The following is a 16,700-nucleotide window of genomic DNA, read 5'->3' as shown; positions in this document are numbered from 1 at the left end:
TGGTACATTTTGAAGTCAGAATAAAAAAAATCTACTGGGAGGAGACCTTGGGGCAGACTGTCATGATTTACTGAGTTTAATGGACTCAAACCGGACCGAGAGGCGAGCAAAGGTTAAGGATGTTTATTGCAAACAAGTTGAGATTAAAAAAAAAAAAACTTTTCTTGGTGATACTACTCAGAATGAATGTGAGAGTGTGTGGGTGTGCAGTGGAGAGTGAGCAGGCAGGTAAGTATCTGTGGGAACCAGTCTCTGTCTCTTAGAAGGAAATCCAAAAACAGAATCCAAAATTCAAAGCACAAGTCCTATCCAGGTGGGCAGGTCCAAAGCATTAGAAGAGATGAGAAATCAAGGTAAGTACCCAATCAAGCACAAAGTAATAGTTCATTTCCTAAATCCAAGCCTGACAACAACGTAGCTCTATCATCTGGCAGTGAATGAGTGGAATAATCAGTCCATAAATTCACACAGCACTTGACAAGAAGCAAGGAAACAGGTGTGCAGCTGAAGGCTCAGCCCAAGGCTGATCAGGGGAACGACCTCCAGGGATTCATCTGGCTGAGAAAAATAAAAGAGAGCCAGAGTCAGAAAAAGGGTTAGGAAAAAGGAAGAAAAAAAAAGGTGTAGCAGGGCAGATAGTACCAGGACCATGATACTGACCTGTGACATGCTGAAGAGATGTCTTTCAACTGGCTTGGGGACACCTCAGCATCCCCTGGAAGAGCTGGAGGAGCAGTCTGGGTAGAGAGAGGACTGGGCGTTTGTATTTAGACAGCAATTTAGGGCCAGATGTATGTGCAATCCTCAGATAGCACTCATAGATGTGATTAGTTTTACAACTGAGTTACAAAGGTTGCGCTGTTTTCTTAACACAGGGCATTTGGTTCATTTTAATGTCAAGCGCAAAATATAAGACATGCTTTTTGTGCTTTGTGTGTCACAAATGTTAATAAATCTGTTTGCATGGGCTGTCGCTAAAGCACTTGCTTATTCTGGGTAATCTAATTGTTGGGGTTTTCTGTGTTTCTATGTTTATTATTTTAGGGACTTTACCTCATGTTCTAAAGCACATTGAGGCAACTGTTGTGGATGGATGGATGGATGGATGGATGGATGGATGGATGGAAAAACAGAAAACTGAATATTATCAGTGATGGACTGACTTTCCCAGGACCTAGAGCTAAGTGTTATTGAAGCAGTCTGGCATCACCTTCACAAACGAACAAAATGCAGTAACTTTAAAAGAGCTTTGAAATGTTTTTCTAGAAACCTGGAGACCTACTCTGAAGTTTATTTAGAAATTATAAATTACATTAAAGCTTAAAGAAGAGAATTCAAATTTTATTGATGAATCAGCCACAGCAGTCACTCACCATTTCTTTCCTATATACCTGCGGTGCTGTGAAAAATATTTGCTCCCTTCCTCATTTCTTTCTTTTTTTTCAGATTTGTCATACATGTTTCACATCATCAAACAAATATATTAGTAGAAAAAGATAACCTGACTCAATGAAAAAATGCAAAAAAATCAGCCCCAGACCATCACACTGCCACCACTATGTTTGACTCTTGGTATGATCTTCCTTTTATGAAATGATCTAACAAAAAAAATGGAGGCAATTACTTTTTCACACAGAGCCAGGCATTTTGCAGTTATTCGGGATATCTTTGTTTAATATTGGTCCAACTGTGACACATTTACATATATGAGAAGAGGCAGATTGCTTTTAAAAGCATTGTAAGTTACTTTTTCCTGGTTGAGGGCATTGCTTTGTTCCCTTCTTCATTCAGAGCTCGTTTGGCACCTAAGACTTCACTTTCATTCGCTTAACAGTGACAGATTCAAGTTAAATATGATCCAAATACAACAGAATTTCTTACAACATTTTTTTTTTAGTTTTTAATGTGCTTTTGGCAGTTTTCCAATATCACTCGAGAAGGAAAATAACTGCGTATTACATGATAGCATTACTCTAAAGATGTCTTAATATTCACTGAGATGAATTACCTCCAGCTAGTTTGGAGTAACTGCTAAAACAAAGCAACAATGCTAGGATGAATTGATTATCCTTTCAAGCATTATACAACTGTCAGCGTAACACTGAGATGCGTGATTGCCAAACATCCACCCTCAGACTCCCTCTCAGCCTCCAATATGAATAGATAATTACACTGCGTCATTCTTCTTTTTGCAGGTCTGCGATGTGTTTCAGCTCATCCCACGTCCCTAGCAGTGCATGAGTCATTTTGGTTCAACACTATGTTATGCAGAACCAAGCTGCCCTTTCTTTCTTTTTTGGGTGTTGATTCAAGCCCTCTTACACATTTCAACATGTCGAACACTACCACAAAAGACACAGGAAAATCCATTTGTCATGTCCCTCACAGTACAATTCATTATGGATGGTGCACTGAACCACTTCAGAAGCAGCAATTGCTTTAAAGGGTCAGCTTTTCAGTGTTTTCTGAGAAAACCCATTTCGGAACATAATTAATCATCAGGGTGAGATGTTTTTGTGCTGTTTGGTAAAGGTGGAACTCCGTCTTCATTGTTGTGGAAAGTAATTGAGAATGGATGACGCTTTGCAAAACCCAAGGACTCTAAAAGCTGTCCTTTTCAGCACAGCGGTCAAAGTAAAAACACAAGACATAACTGAGGTGATCAGTTAAACTGGAACATGACAAAGAAGAAATACTGACAGAGCGAAAATTATTGATTAAATAATGTTGAAAGAAAACATAAATATGCAACATTACAGATTTATTACAGATGTTAATGAAAGGCCGTATAAAGATTTAAAATATGTCATATGTGACCGTTTGACCTCTCCTTCGAGATTAATAGATTGATTTTAAGATATAAAGAATTTAAAACTATGTTTCTTACTGTCATTGGCAACATATAATCATATGGAATGATACAATGAATATTTGGATTTTAAATATCACATTACTTTTGACCTATTTTTCAAATAAGGTCAAATAAGGTCAAACTTTCATAAAATGTCTTTAATCATCTTTTAACTATGATTAAAATTCAACTGCCTTTGCTTGTATTGGCAACATTTAGGAAATGATGCTGGTATATAAGGATTATAATATCTATTATTCGTTACCTTCTCATACATATTATCGATTTTCTACTGCTTTTTTTAAAGGGCACACTGCACACCATGCTGGACTATTCAATTCAGTTCAATTCAATTTTATTTATATAGCGCCAAATCACAACAACAGTCGCCTCAAGGTGCTTTATATTGCACAGTAGATTGTACAATAATACATACAGAGAAAAACCCAACAATCATATGACCCCCTATGAGCAAGCACTTTGGCGACAGTGGGAAGGAAAAACTCCCTTTTAACAGGAAGAAACCTCCGGCAGAACCAGGCTCAGGGAGGGGCGGCCATCTGCCACGACCGGTTGGGGTGAGAGAAGGAAAACAGCATAAAGACATGCTGTGGAAGAGAGACAGAGATTAATAACGGGTATGATTCAATGCAGAGACTATTAACACGTGTTGAGTGAGAAAGGTGACTGGAAAGGAAAAACTCAATGCATCATGGGAATCCCCCGGCAGCCTACGTCTATTGCAGCACAACTAAGGGAGGATTCAGGGTCACCTGGTCCAGCCCTAACTATATGCTTTAGCAAAAAGGAAAGTTTTAAGCCTAATCTTAAAAGTAGAGATAGTGTCTGTCTCCCGAATCCAAACTGGAAGCTGGTTCCACAGAAGACGGGCCTGAAAACTGAAGGCTCTCCCTCCCATTCTACTTTTAAATACTCTAGGAATATGCATGAGTTTTTTTTTTTAGCTAATAGCTCCTTGGAAATCACCTTGTAGGTGCAAAAATATAATTTTATGTCTTTTGAACTGTGCTAGCTTTGGCATTTTTAGTAGATTTGACTAAAGAAATTGGAATAAACTGTGCTTTTGTGAAAGGTTGCTAATAACAAAGTCTGTAAAGATACACACAAGCTTAACTTGTAAAAGCAGCACTGAGCGAGAGCTGCTTATATATCAACTTTTGAAAAATTCAAACAAAATTCTAGAGGGACTAATTTCTAATATTTGTAACCTGTGTTAACTAGCTTTTCTCTCCTAAGAATAAGCTCGTGGTCAAGCAGGCATGAACTGCCTGTTGTGATTATTGTCGTGATTATTCCCACAACATTAAATATTGCTGTTTTGTCAGAGATAATTGAACTGCTGCTGTGCTGGGCTCACCTAAAACCATGGCCTTGTTTTCTTTCCTAAAAGAGAACACTTGATCCAGTTTCCACTAATGCATCTAGAGTCCCGTGTCCTGCTGTCCTACAAACCTTCAGTTTTGCCATCAGTTGATTTCTGACACTTTCCTGCCTTTTTTTCTTGCATCAGGAGTTTTTATTATGTGAAATAGAGGCGCGACCACATTTTAAACAAGTGAACAATAGCTGCAAGTTCATCTCCTTTAAAAACCTCTGAGTTGTTCAAATCCATCATATTTTTGAGGGTTGTCATTTCTAAATCCTTGAACTTTCAGATAGTTTACAAGTTTCAATGAAAATAAGACAATAAAGCCTGAACACTATAAACTACAGTGAGCCTGATTTCTTGTGTTATAGCAGACGTGTCCTCAGAGCTAGAATGTCTCGCCATAAACAAAACAGACAAAGGGGTTATAAATAAGTAGCCTAAATGTTATAAATATAAAATATCAAAGTGTATTAGAAAATAAAAATTAATCAATCAATTAATGAATTGATAAAAATCAATTCTCTTCAGCTTTTTAAGCAGCATAAGCTGTTGTGACAATCATCACTTTAAGGCTACATCCAGACGTACACGGGAATTTTTGAAAACTGAGTTTTCCAGTTTTTGTTAAAAAAAAAAAAATCCTGTCCACATGTGAAGTTTTGAAAAAATATCTCTGTCCACATGTAAATGCAAAAAACAAAGTCAAATACTGTCAAGAACATGCCACATCCTAACCGTGTAGAAATGTTGGCCAATCAGAAGTCTAGAAGCCTGTTTACTTCATCATTTTCAAATGTTAATAACGAAAGACCGTATTTTGGAATTTGAAAGCATAAACAGGGTTTTGTACCCTCACAAAACCTGAAGTACTTCTCAAAAGTTTTTTGTGTTTTTTGGGAAAGGCAGCTAATTTTGTGTTACTTTTCAAGTGCCTTCATCATTTCAAGTGTTAATAACTAAAGACAGTATTTTGGATTTTGTCTCACTGGCTCCCTTGGCCAGAGTTTATTCAATTAAAAAAATTTAAAATTTTACATTAGTGTGAGTGATTCATAATCATAAGTCATAGCGCTGTGAGATATGGCTGGTGTAGACTCACAACCTAGGAATGGACAAAATGCATACAGCATGCATAAATTTAATTTGAAAAAATTACATTTATTCAAAAACGATGACGACATTTGCATCGGGATTTGGGTTGTTAGTGTCTGCGCTGAATGTAGGAGTCACATCCAAAGTTCAGTCGGACGCCTCTTTCTTTCTAAATGGAGGGACAGTAACTGTGTGTGTATACGTGAGCGTGTAAAAACTGCAGATAGTAAGATTAACAGCACAAGTATTTTGTCTATGTCCGCCATTGTAGAAATTCCTCTCATGCAAACAGTAACATCAGCACAGCATGACCTCAAAACAGGCACACACCTTTGACATTGCGTGACTAAATCTCCTTTACCTCGTCCACACGTAAACGCAAAAACTGAGTTTTTGAAAATCTCAGTTTATTAGTGATCCAAAAAGCCGTCTCCTGTGTGGACGAAAGGCCCAAACACATAGAAAAAGCTGCGTTTTCAAAAATATCCATGTACATGTGGACGTAGTCTAAGACCAATAATAACAATAGTAAGACCAAGAATAACTAGAAGTTCAATAACTAAAGTTGCAGGATTAAAATGTGTTGCAATCAGCACCACGAAAGCTGACCAGCACTGCATTGCCCAGCCTATGTTGATACAAGACACAAAATCAACAGCATTGTTATAAAAGTTTTTTCTGACTGTATTCAAAATTCATACATTCTATAGTTATTACATGCAAAGTCCCGAGATCAGTGAAGAAGGATTTACAACACAGAAATGTCCACCTTCTGGAAATCATGTTCATCATCAGTGGAGTGTGGCATGGAGGTGATTAGCTTGTAGCACAGCAGCTTTTAGCCCATCCACATTTTTGGGTTGAGTGTTTCTTCCTCTTTATAGCAGCTTATAGATTTCCAGTGGGATTAACATCAGACAAGTTGGCTGGCCAATCAATAAGATAAGATGATGAGGTGGTAGTGTTGGTAATGTGGGAAGGAAGCCCAGCTGGAAAAGGAAATTAACATCTCCATAAAGCGTGTCAGCCAATAGCAGTACAAAGTGCTCTGCAATCTCCTGGTAGAAAGCTGCACGGAGTCTGGACTTGATAAACCACAGTGGACAAACCGCCACCAACACCAGCAGATGACAAGGTGACCTAAATCAGCATAGACTGCAGGAACTTCACACTGGACCTCAAAACCCTTGGATTCTGTGTCTCTCCTCTCTTCCTCCAGATTTTCAAATTGCAGTGTTTACTTTTATGTCATTTACTTTCTGATGTCGTCACTGGTTCAGGGTTGGTTTGATTAGGAATGTGACAGCTGTAGCCCCTTTCCCAAAGATGCATGTCTTCCCTACTTTGTGAAGCTCCCCCAAGTTTTTGAATCAACTTTTCTCAAGGCTGCGCCAAATCCCTGACGCGTGTTCACCTTTTCCTGCCACACTTTTCCCTTCCAATCACATTTTCATTAATATGCTTAGGTGCAGCACTCTGCACAAGGCCAAACTTTTCAGCAATCACATCCTGTGGCTTACACAGGATGTGATTGCTGAAAAGTTTGGCGATCATGATCTGGACAACTGTCAAGTCAACAGATTATAAATGATTGTGGCTGTGTGCACTGAACTAGATCAAGACATCTATCTTATCCATAATATTACAATATTTAAGGAGGTAAGTGAAACTTTATTTATATAGCACCTTTCAAGATATTGATCACAAAGTGCTGTTCAAAAGAAAACAAAAAAAAGACTTTAGGGGCCTCCTGTTTCTGGCCATTGCGTTGCAATGCAAACCATACAAGGGAGATTTTGTTGTAGCTCGTTAGCTGAACATTAATTTCTGGATATTTTGTAACCCTCCTATCGATCAATTATCAGTGGAATCCAGGGGAAAGAACTGCTTCTACTCAACATAGATCATATGTGTTAGAGGAATGAGCAAACAAACAGCAGATTCAGATGTGAATCTGTAACTTTTAATTGCCGTGTGGTCTGCTGAAGGCAGCGGCAGAGATCAGACAGGACTCACAAAGTTTGTATGCGTGTGTGCGAAACAGACTGCCAAACAGACAGCAGGAGCAGGTGAGAGAGCGTGCAATGTGAAAGCAAGAAGTGTGCACCGAGGGGAACTTGTGCCCATTCATCTCTTCACTCAGATACCAGCAGGTAGAGAGGTATGGCAGCCTTACAAGGTCAATATTTTACTTTGGCTCCTGTGCGCTAATTAAATTACAGGCAGAGTGCCTCGGGAGAGCACACACAGACGGTTATGGACCCTGTAACCCCCCCACCCCCCTCCAACGGTTCTTACAAGCCAAACAATTTGTAGCATGAGCTGAGATGCTGGCTTGTTTAGTCACCACACGGCTGATATGAAGCAATTTCACATGTTCAGGGAGATCGGAGGAGTAGTGAGGCAAATCAAGCAGCCAGGCTGGACTTGGAGATAAGTGTGGAATATTTTTTGAAGCCCAGAGTGAAAAAGTGAAAATGGATGAGGAAAGTTTAAATTCTCTGTATGTGATTCCAGTGGGATTGTTTTGTTTTTCCCCTGATCAGCATGCATGGATATCCAATGTGCTTGTGTCTTGTCTTCAGGAAGAATAACAAGCCTCAGATTGATCTAAGGTACTTTTTTTCTGACAACCTGTTAGCCTAATCATCACTAATAAGGAGAACAATGTCGCAAATTCACTAATTACAGCATAACTACAAGAGTTTTAGAATTCGGGATCTGTTTGCCTCTCTGACAGAGAGAGGAAGAAAGAAAAAACGAGTTTTGGAATCATGTTTTTGTGCAACTGCATGAATCTCCGCGGGTATGAGGGAGTGGGGAGGGAACATCAGCCTATGATTAAGCAGCTCTGCAATTGGCTGAGCGCACCAGGAAGTCCGGCCGCTCCGAATCTGTCATCTGACTTTGACGCAGGCACTCCAGCTTCCGGAAAGTCAACTGCAACAGCGGAAAAAGCGAAACATGGCTCCCAAACTTGAACTTCCAAGCGCCGCGTTGATGGTCGGGCTGTTGTTTTTCTCCCTGATCCCCCCGGCAGAGGCTTACGATGCCGGGGACGCTCTGGCCCTGCTGCTGTGCACCATCCTCACGGTGGTGGGTTTCTGCGCCTGCCTCGGCTGGTACGCGCGGAGGCGGAACGGGCAGCTGTGACGATGACGAGACGGGATTCTCCAGCTGCTACCTGCTACCAACCACCACATTATAATACGAATTTTGCGTGATCACCTTTTGTGGCACAGGCTTTGTGTCTTAAAGACTGATAAGAAACGTGCCTTACTGGGATTAATGCGGCAAGTTCAACGAGGACCACGCGGAGTTGAAGAAGGTGGAGCGTAACTTCCAGGAAGCAAACAGGAACTGTTGCTCGTTGCACTGCTGACATGATTATTATTAATGACCAAAAACACTGTTGCCTTCACTCTGAACAGACTTCTGCAGCTGTAGCAGGCTCCCTAAAATGCCCACACTATGTACATTTTCGCGCACATTTTCCATCTGTCGAGGGGATTTCCTGACGCGTTGCGCTTAGAGTGACTGTCACCGTTGGAAGCGCAGTATCACATGATTGGAGTGTGTTTTGCAGTTTTGTCACTGTTGCTAATTAAACATGTAGAATAAACGCGACACTTAACAACTTATGTTCGTGTGTGGAGACGGTGCTTCATTGCATTCAGGTTGAACAGATCCTCCACTAAATGAACCGGGTTTAGCAGATCGGAGAGTAAACATTGCAATCTGTCGTCTGCAGCCTGTATTACTGCTCTGGCGTGCCTGTCATTCCATGCTGTAACATATATTTGAAGTGTGTTGAAAGTTTAGTGCAGGGATGTCAAATACAAGGCCCAGGGGAGCAGAGTTGGCCCAGCAAAGGCTTCAATCTTCATAGATTTTGGACTTATAGTTGTATTTTTAGAAGGTTTATAGCTTTTCCTACTTGTAGAAAACTCACAAATGACCATCCATGTGACACCAAGTAATTAGGAAATATATTAAATGTACTATAGAAATTTTAGTGGGTCAACAGTAACAATGGAAGTCCAAAGAGTCATGCTGACAGATTTCTTTATCATGAAGAAAAACTGTGGCATGCTGTTGAAACTGGCCCTTAAATTTCATATATGAAGATATGTACACTATAAATAAAATGAGGCTGATTGTTTGTGTAGTATGTCACACCTTCAAAAACTTCCATCAGTCCATTTTCTACCCAGGACCTTCTTGTTGTGACAATGCTAACCACCGTGACAATGCTAACCACCGTGACACCTCTTATAATAATATATAGCATTATATATATATATAAATTCATTTTGGAATAAACTAGTGATGTAAACTAGCTTTACCACCCTATACAGCCAACAGTTTAAATTATTAGGTTATTAAATTAGTTTATTTTGCAGTGAAATAGGACCTTATAAAAATGAATGCCCTTTAGCAAATGTCATTAATTTCTTTTAAAAGCAAGAAGTCAACTTTGCCTGTAGCTTAATGTAAATATCTCCATGTAGTAATGGTGGATAAGTTACCACACGTGTGATGTGTGGTTTAAAGGAAATGTGACTGCTCCATAAAGGGTTAAAAACTCCCCCCCACTCCACAGAGATCCCTATTGTACAGAGTTTGTATCAGTTACCAATAGCAACATGCTTCCTTTATGTTATGGTAATTATTCATTCATGATTCCTACACCAAGGATTTTTGTAATGTATGTTTGAAGCATGCAAGTATGTATGTAAGTCTCCAGCTGTGCACAATATTCAGTTGTAAGACTTCTCATGGCATCACAGGTCCCCATACATGGTTGAGAAATCAAATATCCTATGAATTTATCATGCTGCCTCAGCGAGGATGACGACACAGTGCACTGTGTCTGCAAACAGGATCAAGCAATGCTGTGGTCTGAATCCAGAAAGGGATCAAATTGGGTTGAAATTAAAATAATAAGAATTAAAAACAAAAAAAGAAAGAAAAAAAACCCCTGGCGCATTTAAAAAAAAAATTTACGTTAAAAACCTGTTTTATTCTAAAGAAGCTGATGTGAATCAATCCTTAAAAAAAGAATCTAGTTTAGTAGACACTTGACGATCCGTTACTCTGCGCGTTACCAGGGGAACCCGCCTGGCGGGGGAGGGGAGAGGAGGGGGGGGTAGCTGTGGCTGTAACGCGTTACCGGCCAGCAGCAGCAGCAGGCACCGCTGAGCAGATGTTACCGTGAGAGAGAGACGCTGTTAACCGCCGCCGCCGCTGCTGCAACAAGAGACAAGACGCGTCTTGGATCACAAATAGGGGATGCAGGGCGCATGCGCAGTGGGTTCCGTTTACTGTAGGATATTCACGGTGGAGGCAGAAAAAAAGGGGGCAGGCAACAAAGCAGGCTTTTTAAAACGGCGAAAAGCACGATTTGTGCAATGTAAATAGCGAACAGGAGGGACACGAAATTGGATTGTCAACAGGTAGGGTTTTGGTTGATCTTATGGTCGACTGTCTCTCTCGTTCTCTCATCTTTTTTTTTTCTCTTTTTTTTTCTTTTGGCCTTGTCTTGTGTGGTGGATGCGATTCCAGCCAAACCATAGCGGAGACTTGGAAATTATTCTAGTATAATGGACATGCGGATCCGCTACACTGTTGTGCTTCATCCGGCCGACTGGGACGCAAAGGCGATTATTTAATTCTGCTCCGTGTTTAACTAAATTCTATCGGATTCAAACGCGCATTTAAAAAGAGAGAGACCACTCGACTCACAGAGGACACATTTAAATGCGTAAGTAGACACAAGCGCACTTATTAACGAAATGGAGCATCGCTATATGTTATGCAATTTTTCCCCCACCAAAAAATATATATATATATATGGAATTGAGCTCGCCATAATATTTTTTTTTTTACCAACGGGCTTTGTTAGTGCCATTTTTACCCATCCTTTTTTCAACCCAGCCCTACTGATTATCGCATCCGCACATTGCAAAAAGAATTACGCCGATGTGGCTCACAGAGCGGGTGTTACGCGTTATGTTCGCTTAACTCTTTGTAATTAGTAACATAAAGGATGATCTGGGGGAAAAATGGAGGCTGGCTCCATAGACGCCCTAATGAGAACACCGCTTATTAACGTTAGACCCGTTAATCCAGTTAACCTTTAGTCAGACAAGAAAGAAAAAAAAAAAGGGGGGGGGGGCTTTATCGCGTACTGTATGCACCCTTTACCAGTCGATTTACCACAACGCATAAAGGTTGGGGTGAGTTTATTCGAGGCATCCACCGATCCAGGGAGCCTTCCTCTGTTCTGTAGGGTGTGATCAAGAAGAGCTTATTTTTGGACTGCATTTGTCTTAATGTTTCACAGTGCGCTGAAAATGTAAAAAGAAAAAAAAAGAAAAAATCCAAGCCTAGATCTGTTTGTGTGTGTGTGTGTGTGTGTGTATGTTTGCCACTCGTTTATTTCCGACAGACGACAGAAAAAAAGAAGAAAAATCAGTCGTTTGTTAATGAAGCCTCAACTGTGCTTTCTTGGCTTTGTGTTGCTTTTGTTCAGGAAGCGACGTGAAAGAATATTCTGTTAGTCTAACGCATTGATGCTTTAGTCTGATCAAGCTCGCTTACTGTCTGTGTGATTCTCAGTAGACAAAGTATTCAGGCTGAGGCAGAGTTCTGCACTGAGCCACTCAAAATGCTAAAAAGTAAATCATTAAATAATCGTCAGGGCAAAGGAAAATTATGTTCATGGGAGTATAGATGGTACAGGTGTAATTTAACTTGTATGGGACTGAATGTTGATGGGTGGAACGTATTTTTCAGGGATTTTTTTTTTTTTTAGGTGTGATGAGACAAAGGAACAAAGGATGCCTTAGAGGAGAGGTTGCCTATACGCCTGGAAACCTCTTCAAAGCACACCGCCAAATGGATCTAACGCCTCCCCCTGCCACCTCTAGATCATGATACTTGGCTGAAGCTATTCCGCTATCTTTATGATCCCTCCTCCATCTATGGCGAACTATAGCCATGCAGGGGACCACAACATCTTGCAGAATGTCTCTCCTCTCACCACGTTCCTCAAACTGACCTCTCTGGGTTTTATCATTGGAGTCGGTGTGGTCGGAAACCTCCTGATCTCCATCCTGCTGGTCAAAGACAAGAGCCTGCACCGAGCGCCCTACTATTTCCTGTTGGACCTGTGCGCCTCTGACATCCTGCGCTCCGCCATCTGCTTCCCTTTTGTCTTCACCTCAGTCAAGAATGGGTCTGCCTGGACCTACGGCACGTTGACCTGCAAAGTGATCGCCTTCCTGGGTGTGCTCTCCTGTTTCCACACGGCTTTCATGCTGTTCTGTGTCAGTGTCACCCGTTACCTGGCCATCGCGCACCACCGTTTCTACACCAAGAGGCTGACTTTCTGGACGTGTTTGGCTGTCATCTGCATGGTGTGGACGTTGTCTGTGGCTATGGCGTTCCCTCCGGTGCTAGATGTAGGGACGTACTCTTTTATCCGGGAGGAGGACCAGTGCACATTCCAGCACCGTTCCTTCAGGGCAAATGATTCGCTGGGCTTCATGCTTCTGCTGGCGCTCATCCTCCTGGCCACACAGCTGGTTTACCTCAAGCTCATCTTTTTCGTCCACGACCGTCGAAAGATGAAGCCCGTCCAGTTCGTGCCTGCCGTCAGCCAGAACTGGACCTTCCACGGCCCAGGTGCCAGCGGGCAAGCGGCGGCTAATTGGCTGGCTGGATTTGGAAGAGGCCCCACCCCGCCTACTTTGCTGGGCATCCGGCAGAACAGCAATGCAGCGGGCCGCAGGCGTCTACTGGTATTGGATGAATTCAAAACCGAGAAGAGGATTAGTAGGATGTTCTACATCATGACGTTTTTCTTCCTGGCACTGTGGGGGCCCTACCTGGTTGCCTGCTACTGGCGGGTGTTTGCAAGGGGCCCTGTTGTCCCTGGAGGCTACCTGACAGCAGCTGTGTGGATGAGCTTTGCCCAGGCTGGGGTCAATCCTTTCATCTGCATCTTCTCTAACAGAGAGCTTCGGCGTTGCTTCAGCACCACACTCCTCTACTGCAGAAAATCCAGGTTACCAAGGGAACCCTACTGTGTTATATGAGGGTTTTACTGTGGCTTTTTTTCTCATCTATGTCTCTATTGCCCTGATTGATCTTGATCTGGGTTTGCTCCCATTGTACAGCGTACTCTCTCTTTCTATCTCCCTTCTCTTCATCCTCCAGTTTCCTCCTGTTCCTCCTTCTCCTGGCCCTTCTTTACAGAGGTTGAAGGTGGACTGCCAATCACGTGGCTGTGCTGGGGCGATTGAATCTAAATCGTATCACACACGGAGGCTGAAGGGAATGGGAATAACGCAGGGGGAATGGATCACCTCCTGTGTTTATGTTCTAGTAAACAGACATTGTGGAAGGCCATGCCAATGCAGAGATGCAAAAAGTTGAAAGAAAAAAAAAAGAGAGAGCGATTTGACAAAACAGTGAAAACAAGACGTCTTGCTTGGGATATTTTGAAGACACGTTATTCTGTGAGGTGTGAAATACGTAAGTATGAAAAGAAAAAGAAAAAAAAATAACACAAAACAAAGAAATGATACCTCTCAAGGAATCACTGGAAATGTTTTACATTTTAAGAGTTGCACTAAAAAGAAGATGTAAAGATGCTTTTTTTTTGGGGTCGACAGTTGCATTGCAAGGACAACTTTTTTGTTGTTTTTTCCTTCTCCCCCCTCTCCCTCCAAACTAAACAATGAATGCTTTAATTTGCAACAGACTACACAACCGCTGTAAGTAGAGCAAAAACTGTTGGATTACACCATCACAAGAGGATAAAATGGTTTTAATGTAAGTGATATCTCTTTCATTTACCGGGCAGGGGGCTTAATAATGGGGGATTTACAATGTGTGGTTTTGAAGTTGCAACTTAAAATCTAGAAATGATTTCTTGTAGTTTTATCCATATGTCCCTATTGTCTGGCATTGTTATTTTCCTAACACATTTTACAAAAAAAACAAACAAACAAAAAAAAAAAACAGAGGAAAAAAAAGATGAAGTGATGTTTGGAATTTTAAAAAAAAGTTGCTTTTGAAAACAACCTTGTGCTTAAAAAAGACATTGAAGAAGTAGTTAAATGTTTCATCACATCCATGTACCTAAACACTATCACATTGTTACAGTATTGCTGATGCCACTCCGGGTGTTCTTGCCTTAATGGTTATGATATTGTCATGTTTCTGGGGTTTATTTTTCAGTCACTCCTGAAAAGTTTTCTTCTTCTTCTTCTTCTTCTTCTTCTTCTTCTTCTTCTTTTTTTCTTTTTTTCCCCCTTTAGGTGCAAGGGGAGTTTTTTTTTCTTCTTCCTATTTTTCACATTAGCGTGAAGTGCATGTTCATTTTTAAAAGCTGGTCCACTCCCATGTGCATCACAGGCCATACACTGAGCAGCCCATTTTTATTCTGCAATGGTTTGCTACACCCCACAGAGTGCTCAGAGCACAGGGAGAGTGTGTGAGTCTGTGTGTGTGTGTGTGTGTGTGTGTGTGTGTGTGTGTGTGTGTGTGTGTGTGTGTGTGTGTGTGGATCAGACAACAGTCACTTCAAGACCAGAGCCTTAGTATGAAATCTTGCACAATTTGTAAAAAATGTAAAAGAAAAAAAAAAGAGAGACATTTAAGGCACACCGTCTTGTTTCTACTTTCCCTACATTTGCTCTCTACTGATTGTTTTCAGTGACTTACTTTTTTCTCTTGTGGCCATTTTAATATTTATTATGTATTCTTTTTTGTATATTATAGATAGATTGTGTGTAAGTATGTGAGTCTTTTCATTTTGAAGTCCCGAATGTGAGTACAGTTTCAGTTAGGATTGCATTTGCTGAAAGTTAACTGTGTAATCTGTTGCTTTTTGAAAATAAAAAGTTTCCATTTTGCAAAATTTGCATTTATCCCTGTCATTGGGTTGCGAAATGTTGACTGGTCAGATTTAGAGATTCTGAAGTAAAAAAAATAAAAATAAATAATAAAGAAAATGTACATTTCTTTCTCTAAAATGTAATTTCTCATCTTATACCATCAGGCGTCTGACTGGTTAGCATTTTAAAGCCACTGCTCATGTGCATATTTTGTATTTAAGACATTAATTGTGGTTATTTCTACAAAAGTTTTTATATGTGTATATAGTCGTGGTTTTTATAAGCAAAACACATGAAAAAATATTTAAAGTATGCCTCTTCAAACGCAAGCTTTTCTGTCATTTGAGTCCTTGGAACAGCTTGCCAAAAGAGAATATGCTGTATGCTAAACCTTGTCACTGAATATGAAGTGTCTTTGACATTTAATGGGGATAATCTCCATGGATGTAACCCTGGGCGCATACCCTTGCAGTTTTTTCTCACTCTGTGTTAAAGAGGAATACCACTGAATTTCATATGTAATATATGCAACTCCCATATGGAGTAATGGCAAACCACTCTGGGATAATGAATGCCCTTATACTGAGCCTTCCAGTCACAAATGACATAGCAGTTTGACCCTTTCTCTCAGTTTTAAGGTCACATTGATTTGCAGCAGCACTGAACATGGAGCAAATTAACATTTTCTTTTGAATTTATATGCATGTGCAAGAAATTTGCCACCTCTAAATAAGTATTCATAATCATTCAGTAACAAACAAAAAGATCAATTAGTATATTGATTGTGATAGATAGACTGGGTATTTTCCTAGAGTCAAATGGAAACTATTAAAAAATCTAATTAACATTACAGTTTCAAAGCAAACCTAATAAAGACAACAAGGCAAAGATATAGTTATTCTCAAATTGAGTGGTATTTCTCTCGGAAAGGTTATAATTTCAATGTGCTGGCAATGTCTCCATCTACACTGATAAACTGAATAATACAATATTTGTTACTACCAATTTTGTGTGATTCAGACATCAATGTGGATATTTTTCCACCTAAAACTCATTCCGTTAAATGATGACCTTAGCCTTGGTGCCTGGAAATGCAAAAAATGGTGCTGAAATGGCTTGTAAACACTCCAGGTAATTGCATCCTGGACTGCAGGTTCCGCTGATGAAAAATATCTATTAGGGGTCCATTTTCATTATGGGGCTGGCAATTACTGTTTAATTTTGGACATTGATCATTTCACTTAGGCCCCAGAGGGGCCAAGTCAGATATTGTGAAATTAAAGGGAATACCGGTCTAGTTTTTTTTTTTTTTTTTTTTCATTCAGCATATGCAAATCACAAATGGTGTCACTACTGAGCACTGGCCCAATTTCTGGCATGTGCATTTGAGTGCCCCAGTAATTCTGCTTCTCCCTATGTCTGAGGGAAGATGACAGACAGCTTCTCTCTGTGTCTGAGG

General features: G+C 40.5%; 2 protein-coding genes across 4 annotated transcripts; both read left to right on the top strand.

Annotated features, from left to right (window-relative positions):
• Window positions 1-8,224: 8,224 nt before the first annotated feature.
• LOC134647149 (small integral membrane protein 30-like) lies at window positions 8,225-9,399 on the top strand. Its single transcript, XM_063501344.1, has one exon. It carries the CDS (start codon window positions 8,298-8,300, stop codon window positions 8,484-8,486), a length of 189 nt encoding a protein of 62 aa, XP_063357414.1. The 5' UTR covers window positions 8,225-8,297; the 3' UTR covers window positions 8,487-9,399.
• Window positions 9,400-10,553: 1,154 nt separating this feature from the next.
• On the top strand, window positions 10,554-15,252 carry gpr85 (G protein-coupled receptor 85). Of its 3 annotated transcripts, none has more exons than XM_063460348.1 (2): window positions 10,554-10,789; window positions 12,151-15,252. In XM_063460348.1, exon 2 carries the CDS (start codon window positions 12,302-12,304, stop codon window positions 13,433-13,435), a length of 1,134 nt encoding a protein of 377 aa, XP_063316418.1. In that variant the 5' UTR covers window positions 10,554-10,789; window positions 12,151-12,301; the 3' UTR covers window positions 13,436-15,252. The 3 variants fall into 3 exon arrangements, with proteins under 3 accessions (XP_063316418.1, XP_063316420.1, XP_063316419.1); XM_063460350.1 differs by having other exon boundaries at window positions 12,132-15,252; XM_063460349.1 differs by lacking the exon at window positions 10,554-10,789 and adding an exon at window positions 10,839-11,097.
• The last annotated feature ends 1,448 nt before the right edge of the window (window positions 15,253-16,700 follow it).

The sequence above is a fragment of the Pelmatolapia mariae genome, linkage group LG17, assembly GCF_036321145.2.
Source record: "Pelmatolapia mariae isolate MD_Pm_ZW linkage group LG17, Pm_UMD_F_2, whole genome shotgun sequence".
NCBI lineage: Eukaryota > Metazoa > Chordata > Actinopteri > Cichliformes > Cichlidae > Pelmatolapia > Pelmatolapia mariae.
Note: the sequence above shows the minus strand (reverse complement) of the source record. Positions and strands in the feature narration are given on the sequence as shown.